This window comes from Vulpes lagopus, chromosome 8 (assembly GCF_018345385.1).
Source record: "Vulpes lagopus strain Blue_001 chromosome 8, ASM1834538v1, whole genome shotgun sequence".
NCBI classification, from domain to species: domain Eukaryota; kingdom Metazoa; phylum Chordata; class Mammalia; order Carnivora; family Canidae; genus Vulpes; species Vulpes lagopus.
In genome coordinates, this window is record NC_054831.1 from 134574792 (window position 1) to 134593906 (window position 19115).

The 19115-nt window shown below is 45.4% G+C and overlaps 1 protein-coding gene across 3 annotated transcripts in view; it reads right to left on the reverse strand.

Annotated features, from left to right (window-relative positions):
• PEX14 (peroxisomal biogenesis factor 14) overlaps positions 1 to 19115 on the reverse strand; it is a 139571-nt gene that overhangs the window by 93657 nt on the left and 26799 nt on the right. For 2 of the 3 annotated variants that reach the window (XM_041765958.1, XM_041765959.1), the window contains exon 3: positions 2676 to 2739. The exons of the other annotated variant lie outside the window; for it this stretch is intronic. In XM_041765958.1, coding sequence (XP_041621892.1) covers positions 2676 to 2739 — 64 coding nt within the window. The remainder of the gene's footprint in view (positions 1 to 2675; positions 2740 to 19115) is intronic. 3 annotated transcript variants of the gene reach the window in all.

A 19115-nucleotide genomic window follows, 5' to 3' on the forward strand; every position in this document is an offset into this window, starting at 1 on the left:
GCCATACATAAGCACTGGCCTGTAGTTAATAAAGTTGTTTCCCAGGGGAGTACAAGTCTACAATCCTGATACCACTGTACACGTGTACTGGGATTGAACAAATAAGCAGATGATGGACAGTCTTAAAAAGAAGGTATCAAATTGTTTTCATAAACAGAAGCAAGAATACCTCTAGCTTTATAGTGCTGTGCCACAAACAAAGGAGAGACAGGTCCTCTTTCCATACTGTGACATTCTGCCACACTGTTTTGCTTTTGTACTTGATCTTCCCTCTCTGCATGTAGTACTCCCTCCTTAACCTACTGAATTAATTTGTACTCTGCCAAAACAAAAAAAATAAAGAAAGAAAAATTTAAAAAGGAGAATTTTCAGCTAGGCCGGCCTGCATGCCATTCTAGCTCACGTGCAATTGCCTTGGCCTTGAGGCTAGATATTGCTTAACTGGATAGTGTATTATTGAAAATATTTTGTATACAGGAGCACCTGGGTGGTGCAGTCGGTTAGGCATCTGACTCTTGGTTTCGGCTCAGGTCGTGATCTCAGGGTCATGAGATCGAGCCCTGAGCGCAGAGTCTGCTTAAGTCTCCCTCCCTCTCCCTCTGTCTCTCCTACTCATGCTCTCTCTCTAATAAACAGATAAATCTTAAAAAAAAAAAAGTAAAATATTTTGCATGCAAATAAATAAATAAAATATAAAATATAAAATAACACATGTGGATAGCCTTTAAATCACCTTTCACATCCAGGGGAGAGCACAAGAAAGTAAAATAGTTAAGATCTGCACTAACAGAAGACCACCAAGTCCTAGTTTCTGCTCTTAGTTTAGATTCTCTTATGGCCTAAGGGAAAAAAATAAAAGTATAAGATTCAAAAGTATGATTCATAATACTGGCAGACTCAAAAGTCTTCAAATTTACAGTAAGATGATAGGGATTAGAAACAGTTTCTATTCAAAAAGTAAAATGAAATCAGCTCCTGTCAGAGGAAAAGCATCCTCCTCCTCAAGCGCACAAGCCCCAGAGAGTGGACAGGAATAGGCTGTCTATAGAGATAGGCCGTATCGGTGGAACCGACTCTGGCTGGGAGGCAGGGTGACAGATGACAGAAGTACCTAATATCTATATGATATTAGAACCTTGAAGGCCAGGTTCCATCTTCTAAGAAAGTGGTATCTGACCTAGGTCACACCTCTGTAGCTGACTTTAGGAGGAACTTATCCCCAACAAGAGTACGGAACAGAAAAGCAAGTCAAGCTATGCCTCAGACAGAGATTGGGAAAGAGTCACCACTCTTATATCTTCCAGAAGCACTGAAACAAGGGCTGTAGACCTGACTGGCATCCCCATTGTCAGATTTGTACTCACAGGACCACGAAGTAAATTCAGAAGAGTGAATCAAACACAATCACTCCAGTTGCCTTCTCTGATAAACTCCAATTTAGAAACTTAGAGCTCAGCAAGGAAATCCACAGCACACAGGAAGAACCAACTGGTAATCATCATGGCTCTGAACCATTCCGTAATCTTTCACTAAACATCGTGAACATTCCTATTATTAACAGCCACAGCTACCAACAAACAAACAACCCCCCCCCCAAAAAAAAACAAACAAAACAAAACAAAAAAAAATCCCCACACCTTTAAAAATAAAAGATTCAAGAGAGGCCTACTAGACACCAGAGCCACGTTGGCCATGAGGCCCTCCTTACAGATCTCCCACCTCTGATAAAGGAGGGTCTTTACACCCTACATCTGACATTCTAACCAATCTTGGTCATCTAAAATGAGCATGTAATTTACTTACAATTAACGCAACATTTAAACAATTTTCACCATTAAGCAAATCAGTTCCATTGAGCACCCTCCTCTTCCTCCTCCTCCTTCCCATCTAAATCAATAGTAACTCATTTCTAATTCCTTCCAGCTCTGTCTGGGAAACAGAAGTTCACTTTTTGCTATCTGAAGGATTATAAATTGCCATCTTGCTCTGCAACCTTCTTGACTCTCCACACCCCACTCAGAGGGTGAAATACTTGGAAATCACAAAAATCCCTACATTTCCACAATCTGGTAGAAGCTTCTTGAGACCTCACTCATCATTCTCTGCTCATTGTCCTTTCTCTCTCTTCCTGCCTGTTTAAACACATGGACACAGAGTTATTAACTTTTACAGGAAAACCAAATAAAATAATGTCGAAGCAAAACTGCGGTGATGTCAGGCTGTAGCTAGCACCATTCATCTGTGGGAATCCGATTAGCGCTCGAGTGGCAGAGCTACCTGGAAAAGTGCTCACAATCAAATAAAAAAATGATACCAAAACATTAACCTGATGGCTAAAAACTCCACATTTAAACAGTTAAAGTAATAAAGGAGCTTTTATTGAGTATTTTTTATATTTCATTATGCCCCGAATTGACGAGGACTCCCGGATACATTTTCTAGACTTTTGGTTTCTCAAATCAAATGCTCTCTTGGACTTTTTTTTTTTTTTTTTAACTAAAAGGAAACAGCATTTCTTGTAAATTTGAATGAAAGGATTAAAGCTTCCCCTATAATATCGATATCAGCCTTGAGTGCAAACACAGCCAAACATTGCAACAAACAGAAGCCTTTTTTGGTTTATGTACTGGTTCATTCTGAACCTGCCAGCAGAGAATTTTTCTCCATGACTTTACCTTACACGAACCCTCTATTTCTTCATTCACCCATGTTTTGCTCCAAACTGGTAGGGAACGGAACCTGGTGGGATGGCAGGAAAGAAAGCAGGGTGGGTCTCAAGATATCTGCACATGGAGTACAGTCCTGACACTAACATGTCCTGAGACCCGGCCTCTCACGTCCCCACTCCGTGCCACAGATTCCTTCATTTCTGTAAAACGGGGGCTTACACAGATGACTTTCTGGACCCTCCAGCCATGCCACTCTATAAAATTCTAAGTTGACTCCCAGAGGCAGCCTTTGATACCTCAACCAGGAATATCGGCTCAGGTCAAGAAAGGTCAAGGATAAGACCCAACCGTTCTGGAGCTCAGCTCTCTAATCTCATCCAAATAAAAAATATATATATAAAAATTCAAAAAAATTTTTTTAAAAGGAGAAAACCAACAGAGAAGAGAAAGGAGAGAAGGGAGAAAAAAAAAAATCAACATTGCGGAAAAACAAAAAACAAACAACAGATTCCACACATTTTGCACATAGCAAAGCTCTACTAACACTACTTACTTAACGATTTATTTTACGAACAAGCTTAGTTATCTGATATCCAAATTACAGAAGATTAAAACTGCAAAAAAGAAAGGAGAAACGATTCTGGACTTTGGGAACTAGTGGTTTATTAACCTTGTTTTGAACCTTTTCCATAGTGATTCTGTACCAGGTAGAGGGTAAATTTTGTTTTTAATAAAATCCATAATCTAGAACATGAAAAAAAAGAGAGGGAGGGAGGGAGGGAAGGAAGGAAGGAAGGAAGGAAGGAAGGAAGGAAGGAAGGAAGGAAGGAAGGAAGGAAGGGAGGGAGGGAGGAAGGAAGGAGAAACGAGCCAGCTAACAGAGAGATACTTATGGAACAAAGACCAGATAGCGAAAAAAACCTAGCAACAAATGTCAAGAGAGAAACATCTATGAAAAGCAAACAAAAAACTCAAAAAGTTTATTAGTTTGGGGTCGTTTGCAAAGGTGGAACCATTCCAAGTAAGGGCAAATATACAACATATCTAAATTTCAGTTTTTGAAAACAGAGCTACACTTACAACACAATATAAACATTTATGTCCACAATGACAATACTGAGTCATGATGACTAAATTATATTCCAGATACTCTGCCTAATAAAGTAAGAAAGTATATAACTCATTTTATGTAATTCCCAGCCCAAAGTTGCAAAGTGTTTTGTTTGGTTTTCCTACAGATATCAATGGCCATCTCACTGTGCCTATCCAAAATGACTCCTCTAGGAGGGAGCCAGAGATGGTGGTTTTCTTGTACTGAACAAGAACAGTTTTTATTCAAGTTAGATTAAGAAGGAGGAAGCCAAAGATTAAATAATGACTAGTTACTGAGCATCCACCGGGTCTGCACAGTGCACCAGGCACTTACAAAGCCAGTACAATAAGCAAAGATGCTGCTTTTGCTGTTACAATCCAAGACAAGGAAAGAAGTCAAAAGGGATCTTAGTAGGCCATCTGGTCCCACATATGATCTAAGACTCCTCCCTCTTCAACAACCCTGACAAATGATCAGTGGGCTTCCAAGTGAATGCTTACGATAAAACAAGATAAACATGAGAACTCACTCTCAAGAGACTGTCGATTCATTTTCAGGAGTCCTTTTTATAAATTTTATTTTAATTAATTTATTTATTTATTTATTTATTTATTTTGAAGTAATCGCTACATCCAACGTGGGGGCTCAAACTCACAACCCCTGGGATCAAGAGAGTCACACACTCTAACGACTGAGTCTCAGCCTGGTGCCCCTCAGGAATCCTTCTTTAAACGGAGCTGAAATCTACTTTCCTGAGCATTCTATCCAGTGGCCCCAGTTCTCTGTAGGAGAACAATAACAGATTCAGTTTTTGAAACAATGCTGGATGAGGAATTAGGATAGCCTCTGTCACTTGGCTATCTTTTCTATAAAAGCATTTCCCTTACTCTGCTTATTAACTAAATGTGAACACCAGTTTCGCTGTATAAAACAGCTTCATGAATTCTGCTCTTAAGCTTGGTAAGAGCAGCCTTGCCCTTTGTGGGAGGGCCAAGGCTACACCTGTAATGTCAGAACGCATTAGCAATAATAAAGGCCACAATAATGCAAGAGACGACTTCATACACACGTCATTCCCGAATGGCTAAATTCAATCAAATATGGCAATGCTTCCTACAATGCTCTGATCACTGGGGCCAGCGCGTGTGACGTGGGCCCACTTACGGGAAGCTGCTGGAAGCAGAAAGTGAGGGCTCTGCTTCAAGACTGTAACGGACGGGTTTTTTACCAGCTCCTAAGTGGTTTGGCCTCCTCCTTTCCCAGGAATTACCTAGAAATTCATTTAATGTCTAAAGACTACAAATGTAAAAAAAAACTTCAGAAGGCTAAAAGTAAGTACATGAAAAGAAGGGCAAAAAGGCACAGTATCCCCACAATGTCGTCTTACAGAGAGAGGATTCTTACGGGGAGAAGAGTTAAAAAAGGAGGGGATCATCAAAGAAGCAAAAGCCAAAGTTGAACTAGTCCTATTTCTAACTCAGTCACCAACTTCTCTGATAACTTTCTAAGAGGTGCCTACCTTTCCCATTTCTACCTCCTCATCTGTAAAATGGAACTAAGGCTGCCAAGAGACACACCAAAGTGTCACGTGGAAGAATTAGTTAGCATTTATACCACACTTTTGATCTTCAAAGTAAGATTATTAGACTATAAACTAGAGTAGATGTGGTTTGAAAAATCTTTTTAAAACCGAAAATAAAGCATGCAAGCAAATTCAGAGAAGCAAAACAGGCTGACGTCACCTCCCAGCAGCCAATGCCTCTACCTCCACAGGCACCGACTTTCTGCCCTAATCTGCATCTGCATGTGGAGACAAAGGTATAAGAACGTTTTATTAGGAAAAATGGGAGGGGGTGGGAAGAAGAGAGACAGGAAAAAAGAGCAGGTTGAGGAAAGGCACTGAAGAGAATGTCAAAGGGAAGCGTGACCAGTGAAGGGGAAGAAGAAATAGGGAACGGAGAGAACTCGGGAGCAGGCAAATCCGATCCCCTGGAAGAATATAGCAAGGAGAGGAGGGGAGGAAGAAAGAGAAGAACAGAGAAATGGAAAAGCAAACATCGAGGGAGCAAATATGAAAAGTGTGTCTTGTTTTCAAAGAAAGCAAGGCGGTCAAAAGTAAAAGTTAAAAATTGAAAATTAAAAAAAAAAAAGAAAAAAAAGGACAAAGAGCAGAGGATAGAAAAGGAGAGCATGAGGCTTTCCGGGGTCTGTCTGGAAACCAGAAAGCTGGAGGAGAGATCATTAGCAAGTCCACAGTGCGTCTATAGCAATACCGTGCGGGTCAATTCATTTAACGCTGCCCTGTACATTTACAGAAAAGTACCTCTGATATAATAAAGGCTCATAAACACGCAGAAATTGGGTTAGACCCGTTTCGAATTCCTGCCAAACAATGGTTCAGAAAAATGAAGCTCTATTTTAATTAGCTGGATTCGCGAGTGATTTGATAACAGCAGATGCTGTCTGGATGCTTTCAGCTTGATGGGCTCCACATATATGAACTTAGAGTGGTTTTGATGCAATTAGGTATTTCTTTCTGCTCTAACATGCCAGGCTCAAGGACCTGAGCCTATGCGTAGCCCCTGCATGTTACTGTATTAACCTACATGTCAATATTTCAAATCACAAAGATGAGAAAAGCGAGCACATAAGATTAGAAAAGTCATTTTTAAGTCACTAGTATGTAGAAGAGGACGCTCTCACCACGAATTTTTCTTGCCACTGGGGAAAGAAAAGTTGGGAAGCTGAGAAAAAGCCACACAGGGCAGCACCTGTAACAGAACCATTTACTGCCAGAGCTGGAATACAACAGACCGCTTACTTCCAATTTTGCGATTCTACTCCAGCGTTACGGCAAAGGATTAGCCGCCTAATGCACAGCCTGACCTGAGACTAAGTGGCCTTCAGAATGTTCTTTGTAATCAGGCATCCTATTATAGCCCAGAGCACCGCTGCTGAGACAGGCGGTGGTGTTCAGGACCGCAACCCTGCAAGTCCAAGTATTTTCACCAGGTGCTTTCAAGCTGGGCACCTTACTGCCCCCTCTCTCCCTTTTAAGCACTCTCTCTTCCAAAGCGTTTCTGTTCGCTTTCCCCCACAGCACTCCCTGCCCTCTGCTAGGACCACTTAGAGCACCACCACTCACAAGCGCAGAGCTGCTAACCGACCTGCACAAAGCGAGAGCAGCTTCCAGCATCGGGACTCCCCTAATAGGAGGACCCGATCTGTTCATTACCCGCCAGTTTGTCACGGCTGGGCTGAGAAGGAGAGGAGGATGAAGGGGGGTGGTTGCTGGGAGGAAGCTCTCTACTAGGTGGTGTGCTACTCTTCCTGAAATTCTGAATTAGGCTTTCAAAATCACTCACCCCCCTGTTGGATGACATGTAGTAGAGAGGGTGGGAAAGAGACACAAGAGTTCTGGCTGACTCATTTGGACAGAGTGGGGGGCACCTGAACCCCGCCGCTACCACCACAAGCACACAGGGAGAAACACACACCCCTCACTGTCTCTCCAAGAGGACAAAACGGACATAATGACCTTCACACCATCTCCCCTTCGCCGGCGCTAACAAGCTGAGCACTGTAAATCAAGGATGAAATCCCTGTGCCAGGAAAGCAAAGGAGAAGCATTTCTTCTGTAAAGAGCCCAAAGATGCTGCCTGCTTCTGAATCAGCACTTCAGGGCAAGTGTTTGGAAGGCAGGAAGCTTGATGCCAGCAAGTGAAGGAAAAATAGGTATTTATTATATGTAGTAGGCCTTCTTCAAAAGTTATTTATTTCACAAAACCACTCTGCTAAATAGAGGTTTCAATCTAATTGGAATTGCAATCTGCATATTGTAAATGCAGCAAATGACAGCCTTCGAGACTTTTGTTCTACTCCACATTTTATGGGTTCACTAGTAGAAGATTTCCCAGTATACACACATAAGTGAATGGAAGAAAAGAGCACAGAAGATTATCTTTTAACATATATATTTATATGTCTGTGTGTATTTATTTATTTATAATATATTCCCAGCCCCTCGTAATTCCCAAAGGAGAGGCAGAAGGTCCATACCGTGAACTGGGGTAATGTTTGCAAGACCCCCCCAAGCCGTCTTCTTGGGACAGCCAGTACGGACAAGGAAAGCTCACAGAGGCATCAGGTTTGTGTTGAGCTGGGTGTTCAGAGACATGGGTCTATGGTGAGACCCCACTCACCATTTGCCTCCTCTTTCCTTCTTGGGGGAGGTGAGGAAGGGACCCCTATTCATCTTAATTTCCCCCCTCCTATCCACATTCCAAATTAGCCATGTTAATTAACAGAGATGCAAAATAGTCACGGCCCAAAATCAAGGTTTTTAACAAGAAGTAAAAAGAGATCTTATAAATCAGATAGACAGATCCCTGGGTGGCTCAGCGGTTGAGCGTCTGCCTTCGGCCCACGGTGTGATCCCACGGTCCCGGGATCGAGTCCTGCATTGGGCTCCCTGTATGGAGCCTGCTTCTCCCTCTGCCTGTGTCTCTGCCTCTCTTTCTCTCTCTTTTTCTGTGTGTCTTTCATGAATAAATAAATAAAATATTTTTTAAAAATAAATAAATAGAAAAATTTTTAAAAAGAGATGGGGAGGGTAGAGAGAGAAACCACCCAAAGCAAAAGGTCAACCTACAAATGATTAAGGAAACGAGAAAGAAAAGGGACAGGTCAGGACTTCCCACAAAGGTCTGAAATTTTCTGTTTGTACTTCTGGGTCCACATCGAAAAGTGACTTATGGCAGAGGGGACACTATTCTGGGGAAGAGAAGCGGCTCAGAGATTCTAGAGTCCCGCACATGCCTGGGACTTCTCTCCTTACGTCGTATTCAAAATAGCTTTCTGTTCGGTTTCCCCCTCACTCCTTTCAAGAAAGCAATTACTTAATTTTTTCGAACACTACATCCCTATAACCCAAAGATATCCCTTGCTTCCTTAAAAACTAAGCATCTTCTAGTTTATACTTTTTACCCTCATTCTCTGACAATACCAGCCGATCACAGGGTGTAAATTTCATCCAGAAAAATAATGATAATAATAATAAATAAATAAATAAAAATCTGAGCTTCGGCTTCCTATTAAAAAAAAAAAAAAAAGAACGAGAGAATAAATATGAATTTGAAGGGGAGTTCTGCCAAAACCCGAGCCTCCCAAATCTGGTTCAGCCACATTCTTGCCCACAGCCTGTATTTCTTGGTGCCTCCCTACATTTTTCAAAATGCAGCTGCACAGACCTCTTAAAATTCAGATTTCTAGCACCTATAATTACAGGGCGCTGGAGCCAGGCTCCTTTAATTAATGAACCTGACTCCTCACTCTTCAAAGGAAATCTGCATAAGGGATATATCACAGGGGTGAACTGACCCCCAAGCAGCACTCTCTGCTCGCTCCGCCTCATGGCAGCCGGCGCAGGAGACTGAGGCCGTCCGTCCCCAGCATCACCCCCACCTCCGCTGCACATCCCAGTCTAGCACAGGCCTATTATGCGGTTAAGGCCATAAAACAGTTCTTGGAACTTGAGGGAAGAGAAGCAGGCTTCCCTGGGTGTGACCAGCAAAACCCAAAGAGAATCAGACTCCCCCTGGTCCTAGGGCTCCCGATTTCACTTCCTTCCCTCTGCCGGGATGAAGTGGGGAGTGCAGGCTGCAAAGGCAGACACAGTTCAAGGGTCAACAAGCAAGCAACAGAGGGAGCAGGCTTGGTCTTTGAAAAATTCTGGAAAAGAAAAAGGTCAGTCAGACCTGGGACTGACATTTCATCCCAAAGCTGAAATGAAACTGGCCAGGAATGCCACGCCTCTTTAACGCAAAACAGGAGGGGAAGGGGCCGTGACATGAAGACACTGTTCACAAGGTCTGGAAAAGAACCTGAGTACATCCCAAGGATGACAAAATGACCTCAAGATCTGTTTCCAGGGGGCCCTCACCCATACCTGACACTACTTCCTTCTAAACCAATGCTTGATTACCAGGTTTTAAAGAACTGGTTTTCCTTCTGGCCAGTCGTCTGGGCAGCACAGCCCAATTCTGTGTGTACATTGCCCACACGAGGCCAGCCTACCCGCTCCCGAGAATCGTCATGAGCTGGCTTGGAAGCACGTTTGCTGGAGAGCAGGCTGCCTTTGGCTGCAACAGAGACTGGAAACGGTTGCAAACAAAGCCACAGATGCCAGAACAGACGCGGCCTAGGTCAAATCAAGACGACCCCAGGTAAAGTTTCAGGTAGAAGGTCTGAGACCTGACTCCAACAGATCTGGTGATCATGAGAACAGGTTCTGTCCGGTCACCACCATCTGATGGCCATTTCTCAAGGGTCCCTCAGGCCACAGCCAACCCAGGCGAGAGAACCTGCATCACTGACCAAGTAAACACATCACCCCTACAAGTAGAAAAAGTTCTCAGACTGTGTGCCCTAGAACACATCTGCTGAAGGGTTCTCCGGTTCTCGTGTGATTCAGGCTACAAGACGATGCTGGGGAGCTACCAGAGAACAGCACGAGGGCCAGGAAACCAGACCCTGAGACGCGCTGTCCAGGCTTCCTACTCTGCGGGAGGGCACGCTACAGCACGGGTGCCAAAGGCCAAGTCCAGCCCCTCTGCCTTCTGCCAGAAAGGGGGGCTTTAACTCTCCAGTGTTTCTGCTGTTGTAAATACGATTTTGGAGGATAGGGTAACAAACTAACATCAGTCTCTCTGATGGTTAAACCCTCAAATCAGGGCGGCCCCGGGGGCCCAGCAGTTTAGCACCACCTTCAGCCCGGGGCGTCATCCTGGGGTTCCGGGATCGAGTCCCACGTTGGGTTCCCTGCACAGAGCCGGCTTCTCCCTCTGCCTGTGTCTCTGCCTCTCTCTGTGTATCTGTCATGAATAAATAAATAAAACCTTAAAAAAAAAAAAAACCTCAAATCAAAATGAGGCATGATCAGTCACCGACGAGAGTCTACCTCCACAGCACCTGTCTTGTTTCCTGGCATGGTGACCTGTGGCCTTTACGCCCAACACCCAGAGGCCAACACCCAGAGGCTAACACCTCTGCCCTCTCACTAGATCTGTCTCCAAATCCATCAGTGCACTGCAACCCGGACTCACTGACCACGGGGCTTATAGGGGCAGGGGGGAGTTCCAGGCGGAGAGCACCACTGATGATGATAACGACCACTTCCGTATTCCCAGATACAAGCAGCCAGAGCTGGGTGAAGGATTTTTTTAATTTGGCTTGGTTTTCCAACCAAGACACTCTCAAAGTTCATTGGTTTTTGAAGTGGAAGCATTTGATTTTCTAACAAACAAATAATTAGAAGCACGCAACTAGCAAGAACATGGAATTGAGGACGAAGGTCGGGACATGCGAAAATGTGGGGCTGGGAGGCAGCTGAGATCAGAAATGTCCAGGGATTCTTGGCATGGGAGCACACACCAGCAGGCCAGGCACTCTCTTCCCAGGGTGTCTCTAGGGGAAATCACCCATCGATCCTAGGACACACGCCTTCTAGGACCAATCCCTTACCTCAGAACAGCCTCTGCCTCAAACTCCTGCTTGTGCTTTAATGTTTAAATTATTAAATGCATTAATGTATTTACATTATTCAAGTCTTATGTGCATTTTTCTGAGATAATTTATGTATAAGAGTTTGAATGTCCATGACTGTTAATGTCTACAACCCTTCCTGTTCATTATTGATCCTGGAAGAAAAAAAAAAAAGTCAGAGTTTTAATGCCCTATTTTTAATGTATTAAGAGTCTGAATAAGTGCATTCTCTTTTTTCTTTTGTAATTTCATAATTTAAGCAGTGCATTTATTAAACTGACACAGTATGAATTGTGGTGAAGCCTGGCACGGCTCCACGCTGCCGGAGCAGCCAGCTGGAGGAGCGCGCCCGCTCCTCTGAGACCAGGCGGCAGCTTGGCGCTCAGCACACTTGCCACCTCCACGAGGTCCAGGACGGGCTGCAGGCACTCACCAAATTTAGGCTGTGTAAGGGGATTTCCCTTCCTCTGTTTTAAAGTTCTTGCTCAAACCCTCTCTCCTTGTTCAATAAGGGTTTCCAGAATGCTGTTAAGCTGCCTCTTTTTATCAAGGCGGAAGTTCTCTGCTCATGGGAAGTCCTCATCCTGTGTGCTCCGGCTGGTATCCAAACTGGCCATGAGCACACGGTTTTCAAGAACAATAAAAATGCCAGGGCTTGGCAGAGCAAAAACAAGCAAACGAAACCCCTGTCTTTAGAACAGGGCCTCAAAATGCAGACAAACCTCTCAGAGACAACACCTCCAACTTGAGCAGAACTTCTTTCTTTCAAGATCTAGTTTCCCCAGCAGAAAAGCTCTTTCAACTGTAGCCAACAGAGCGCGACAGTGACACCCAATGGCCTGTTAGCTCAGTCCCAACTGAGCATTCCCCATGGCGTTCCCAGAGGTGGGTCTCGGGCCCAGAGTTCCTGCGTGAACACGGAAGCTCCAAAGAAAATCAGGTATTAGCTAATCATCAAGAAACTGAATGCTAATGGACAAATTTCCCCCTGCTCCACAGAGTACCTACACACACTGCATGGAGTAATACACGAGTGTGCAAATGGCCCAGCAGAATGCACATCAGTACAGCCTCTGGCAGGGGATGCAAGCACACGTGGGTGCGCGTACACACAGATGCACAACACATGGACTCGGCCACGCTGTATGAGCCGGCCTGAAGTCGGAGAAAGGATGCCAGAAGTTGTTCTCTGCTGTTTCTAATGTCATACGAGTACACGCTTATGATACGTGTACGTTACATGTGTTTTTAATATATCTTCTCCCTTTCTTTTTTTTTTTTTCTATTTTTCCTCCTGTTTCCTTCTTTTCTTTTTTGGCTACTCATTACCATTCTTTAACTGTTACAATTTATATCAGCATATAATGTTAAATAATTACAGGGAGCAGAGCTCACTCTAGTGAGGATATAAACGCGCTGTGGGAATCTACAGATTTAAACAAATAACACTCACAGCAGGGGGTGAGCGGATGAATTAGCATTAATATCCTGCCTGGGAGATCCCAGTGCACTGGTACTGCTTAAATACAGATCTTTTCTGGAACAGTCAATATGACAGCTCCCGGCAATACGGCCCCTTTCCCTTTCCCAGTCAATATAGCAGCCAGTGAAAATAGAAACGTCCCTGTAGCAATCAATATAGCAGCCAGCTAAAATAAACCCTTCCCTTTTAAGGGCTATATAATAGTCAGCTAAATGGAAGAATTGGCACCCCTGCTGGATAGCTCAGCAGAGAAGCCATGAGCACTAAATGATCCTTCTGCTTCACAAACAGGCCCTGCCCAGGAAGGGAGAAAACATCCATAGTTAGGGAATCCGGGGGGAACCTGCAACGGACACTTGGCAGGCTGCTCCTGGTCCCAAGGAGTAACGTCCAGGTCATACACAGGCTTCGGGGCACTTCTCGTTGAGGTTTAATTAAAATGGCCAGCAACTCTAGAATCTTTGCTCAAATGGTCACCTGGAACAGGGGAACATTTGTCTCCAGTGGAGAGTTAGAGGATCTTGATGTGAACCCAGGGCCCCTCTCCCTGCCCCTACCTGCTGGCTCGATTCTGCCCTGCTCCCACCCTGCTCCCACCCTAGCCCCAGAAGGGAAGAGTATTAAGTTAACAGCCTATGGTTTTCTGTTTTCCAGCAGCAGGGATGGCGGTTGTGTCAGAATCAGACATCCAGCCAAGTGGGTGAGAAACAGCATTCTACGTTGAATGCTGCCCAGCAGATAGATACACAGAACTCATTTTTAAAACTCACAGTCATCAATCTACTAAACATTTTAACAATACCCTATCCCTCCTCCCCCACCCCCTGCCCGCCACCGCCCCACCCTGATTCACTTGGAAAACACTCTCCTTCCTTGGAGACATATAGGAAAGAAGTTGAATCATAACAGAATTCAGAGGATGGCTCACTCTGAAAGCCAAAACAGACCAAAAGCCTTTAAAAAGAAGAAAAAGAAAAACAACAAGGAGTATCCGATTAAGAGAGATTCCTGTATGTTTGAAGTTCTCGCTCTTTTTAACTCTAACTAGCTACTTCTAAAATTAGTTCAGTTGGATTTATGGATTTAACAAACGTGGCAGAGAACCACTGACACCAGTGCAGGCTTCCAACCGACACTCCTGAAGTTAATGCTGGGATTGTGTTATGCCTCAAAGCAGATGAACATCAGGGACCCACCCCACCTTCATTAAAATTCCACAATCTGTCTGCCATCCTTTGGGGAAATCCACTGAGGGTCCCTGTTTCCCTGGCCAGGTGTTTAACACCCAGTGATGCTCATGTCATCAATCAGGTGACTCAGTCAAGTGCCGCAGTGTCAGAAACTGCCGAAAAATAAGATCCTGCAAGTCCTGATTTAAGCGCTCAAGTCCTTAAAAATTTAGATCCCAATATCCCACCTGAGCTGTAAGACTCAGCAGGTGCTCTTTACTTCAGGAACTCCAGTTAAATAACATCTCAGAGTGGAAGAGGTCGGCATGCTTGCTCCAGGCCCTCTTACGGAATCAGCACTTCGCTGAGGGAGACTGGCGCTTGGTCCTCCAGTCCATTCTAGGGAATCCTAGTGCCCTCACCGCCACTGCAGCAGCCACAAAGGCAAGAGATGGATGCATGGGGAGACCTGGGACACACCCACAACTGTGCAAAACGTAGACACACAAAAGGTGAGTAGCTGTTATGGTCCAACATGGCACTTAGCTTTTAGAGCTGCCACCAACGAATACTTTACAAACTCTGATGTTCATGGATGTTTGCTTCCAAGTCTAAGCCCCACACAAAAACTTGAGGGTGTAGACTCTCAATCAGGTGGCTGGAGAGAGCTCACCAGGATGTTAGCACAGGCTGCTCCGACGCAGATGCCATGACAGTCCTCAAAAGGCAGAGGGGAGGCAGGGAGAAAGGGAAAGAGAGAGAGTAATGAAAGGAAAGAAATGAAGTATGAAAGGGAAGGAGAAAGGAGAGGCATGAGAGAAAAGATGAGAGATAACACAAGAGGAAACAAAATGAAAAAGAAAGACGAAAAGCCCACTTTGGCATTTACAGTTTAAAGCTTTCAGGGCATTTTACGAAATGACAGTTGCAATAAAACAAACAGAACGGTGAGTCATCTGGTTTCCAACTTCTGAGTCAAAAGGGGCTGTTTCTAGACAAACTGCAAAGCAGCTCTGCTGCCTGCACACTTACGATGCCTATCACGGCGACAGAACAGGATGTGGAGAGAGGACAGGGAGGTGGGAGTGAGCGCTGTCTTTGCTGGTCCCAGTGTCACTACGAATAAAGACTGTCAAGATTTAAACCATAATAATGGAAAGGCTATAAAGGTCTCAGCTATAATGTTTCCTCTGATGTTCCCTGTCATAAAATGCCCGCTTTATGTTGCTTACGTGGCAATGATACACTACACACCCGCGTACGTAGGCACCAGTGGGAACCTCACACCCTGAGTCCCCAGTCAGGAGCCAGGCAGCAGCTGCGCTCTCCAGCTCCCAGGCTCCTCATCACCATCTACCAGAGTGAGTATACGTACACACGCACACGCACATGCACAACTTCACAAACATGTACTGAGCGCCTACTTCCTGCCCGGATCCGAGCTATAAGGATATCTGCCCATCCCATAGCGGGGTTAGCAAGATGCCTGGGTGCTGAATACCCAGGAGACAAACAAACGAAACATACCCTCTGCTTGGAAATAGGACCATACAACATGGGGACTCCTAGGCTACGTCTGCACCTAACAACCTAACAGTGAAATGCAACTCTCTTCCTTCCTGTGTCTCCCATAATACAAATGAGATAAACACTCGAAAAGGGGGCTAAAGTGAGCACCCACTAAGACTTGCCTTCACTTGGACTCAGCAGACAAAACTACAGAAAACCACTAATTTTGAGAGCATCTTTTATCTGCAGCCTGCCACCTAACCTTTCTAGGCCTACAGGGAACCGCAAAGAAAAACAGAAACAAAACCTATGTTGATACTTCATAGACATAACAAAGAGGCAGGAACCAAGCAAGAACAAGATGGACGTGAGAACCACACACATGGGGATAAATGAAAAGGACGTTGACATCTGTAAATCAGGGAGACCGTGCGCGGCAATTAGGAGAGCCAAGGTACAAAATTAGGAAAGGACTGATCCAGTCAAGCCCGGCCCGGTGGCAGATACAGAGTGATAACTCACATTTGCTAGGTGGGCAGCCAGTGCCAACCACAAACCATCACTGGGCTGTCTTCCCTGTTGATCTATAATTGGCGAGTCTGTGATAGAGCTACCAATTATCCTTAGGCCCCCTGTATTTAGTTCACAGACAAAGGGAAGCAGGAGAGACCAGTTAGTAATGAGTAAGTAATGGCCACTAAAATACATTGTATTTTACGGAGTTGCTTCGGCAGGAAAAGCCACTCGGAAAATAAAAAGTCAAAGAATAAAATAAGCTAGAGAAACTCAATTTTCTTCTCCCTTCCTCCCAAAGCCACACTTAGGATAAAATGAGGTTTGTGCAGGTTAATCCTTATGAGGTAAGAAAAAAATGATTAAATACATTAAAAAAATCAATTGTACATTAAACCAAATCCAGGAACTGCAAAAACAAACATCACAGCGTTCCTGCAGCCAGTTAGCTCTGCGGGGGCTGGCCAGTGGGGGATCCCCCACCTGATGGAGCCCCTCTCCCCCACCCCCCCTCCCAGGTCCTGGAAGATACGCAGAAAGGGGAGAGAATGGAGCTGGGGGTGGGGGGAGGGGGGCGGCAGCCAGGGGGAGGGCTCCCCATCTGGATTTCACTGGAATAAAGTTATTTTCTAGACATTACAAAGAAAGAAATAAAATGTTGTATCAATGGGGCTCTGGAGGCCAGGCTGAATTCTTCAAAAATCCAATAGAAATAACAATAATAATAATTATAATCGTTTGATAAACAGAATTTATAAACCACTTCACTGTCAAAACGACCTGCCACTACTTCTAGTTATTTCTTCTGTTCAGATTCTATTAACTGCCATTTTTCAGAGAGACAACAGAGAGAGCTGGAGAGGTGAGGTGAAGAGGCATGCCTTTGTCTTTGAGGAAAGCAACTCTCGGAGCTGCAGTGGAAACTCCCACCCGTCCCCCGTGCTCTGGGGTCTGCAGATGAAAGCCCCGCAAGCCTCCAGAGCCCAGAGAGCGGCCATCAGTCACGGGCTCCTCCCACAGTGGAGCTGGGGCTGAGAATTCTTAGCTAATCCTGAATAAACCTCCCAGGGCTGAAATGTCGTGGCCAATTTGCTTCTCATGCCTACTGCAACCATCCGGTTCTGCCTGCAGCCAGGCCTTCCCCTTCCGTCACTCGCCGGAGTCACAGAGCTGGAAGGAGATCTGAGAGCCAGGGCCCTGGTGAAACGTGGGCTTGTGGGAAGGTGGGTGCCAGCCTCTCACTTCAACAAGGCACAAGCTGGCCACGTGTCAGGCTTGGGCCCCAAAGTCTAAAAGAACTGGCAAATCCAAAGTCCCCCCTTCCATATGCTCCCAAAGTGCATCATTTAGAATCCAAAACACACCTCTGCAAACCCAGGTTGGGGTGGGGCAGGGAAGGGGAGGGGGGGGGCGAGGGAAGCGCCCAAAGGAAGAACAGGTAATTGAGCATATGACAGTCGTGTTCCCGACAGAGTAAAGACACGTGCCCACAGGGGAAAATTTCAAAACATCTACACATTATTCAAGTGGGTTATCAATGGCAACAAGTAAGATCTGACAAAAAGAATTTACTCTTAAAGACATCTCTGCGGCTCTTATCTTCAAAGCAAAGTGAACTCTGCTGCGAACTCTGACAGTGAGGGATTTATGGATGCTGATGGGGACGCAGATAAAGAATCTACCTGAGGGGGGGGCAGAGAAAGCAGGATGGACTATCCCGGATCCTGCAGTTTCTTTACTTAATGTGGGTTCAGGTGACTCCCTGAAGACCTGCACAGCCCAGCACCACGTCAAGAGCCAGAGTCAAAAGCAAACCGCTGGGCTGTGGAACCTCTCCTCCGCCAGCAGGAGGTAAAATAACAAGCAGCTGCTGCCCCCTAGAAGCTACTGGGGGACACAGCACCTTGCTCTAGAGACACAGATGAAAAGATCCTATTATCTCGCCTCGATCCCTTAACCTGTCATTAGTGAGGTACATGGGTGCAGACGCCTCCTCCAGCACGAGGAGGCCCACATCACCTGTGATAAATTAATAGGTGCCTTTTCAACAGCTAAGATGCATACAAAAGACTGCAACCAGGGAGTGCGCACGGAGGCAACAGCTTCCGAGGCAGCACAGACTCACCAGGCAGCCCCCGAACAGAGCAGAGCGGAGCCAAAGCCCCCCTTGCGCGCCCTGGCTCCAAGCGGAGGCGAGCTCACAGCACGCCGTCCCCGCCCGTGACGCCCAGGACAGCTGGGCTGTATGCGCTCGTGAGGTTAAATTCCAGTCCCGCCCCTTGCAAACTGCAGGAACTGGACGGCCCTGGGCTGGCTTCCTCACTGTAAACTGAGGAAAAGAGAGTAGTTCTTGCCGGTTTGTTAGGACGAAACAAGCTGACAAACATAAAGAAACCAGCACCAAGGCCAGCAAAACGCACGCACGGGAGCAGCCCTCCTGACCTAGGTCATCAGAGCCGGTAATTGGTCAGTTAATCGAAAAATCGGTTAAAGCCGGGAATCATTAAAAATGGAGCCTACTCTGCATACCTTAAACAATTTACTTTAACTTAAAACCTATAAACGTACAGTCATTTGCTAATTTTCTGATGTGGAGCCAAGACCTTTTCTTTGAGTGTGGGCCCACAGACTGAAGTTCCCAGACGTCTTTCTTGCATAAACCCCACCCATGACACACCCTTCACAATTTCTAAAGCAAAGTGAGAACTTAAAGACACCAGTAATGCAAATCAAAGTACTGAATACTTCTAGATTTTTATGATCTTCCTCTAGTTTAACTATCATCTTGCTCACACCTGAAAAGACCTTCTATTTGCAATTTACATTTACCAAAGCTTTCCGCTTAGCTTTCACAGAACCCTCTTTTCCCATTTTTGTTCATAAAACACTCTCTATTTGTAGCTCCTTCCGTTCATGTTTGTATTTCACCTGTTTACAGCATATTTAACAAAACCACCCCATTCACTAACAAAACACAATTGGTACACACAGGTTCGGGGCAAGCCGACAACCTCTTGGCCTGCAGAACGGGGGCGAGCGCGCCCAGCCGGGGAGCCGTTGGGCCGTCACTGCGCCAGGGGCCTCCCGGAGCGGCTTCCGGTGCCCTACTGCGCGCGGGTCAGTCGCTTCGAGGAGTG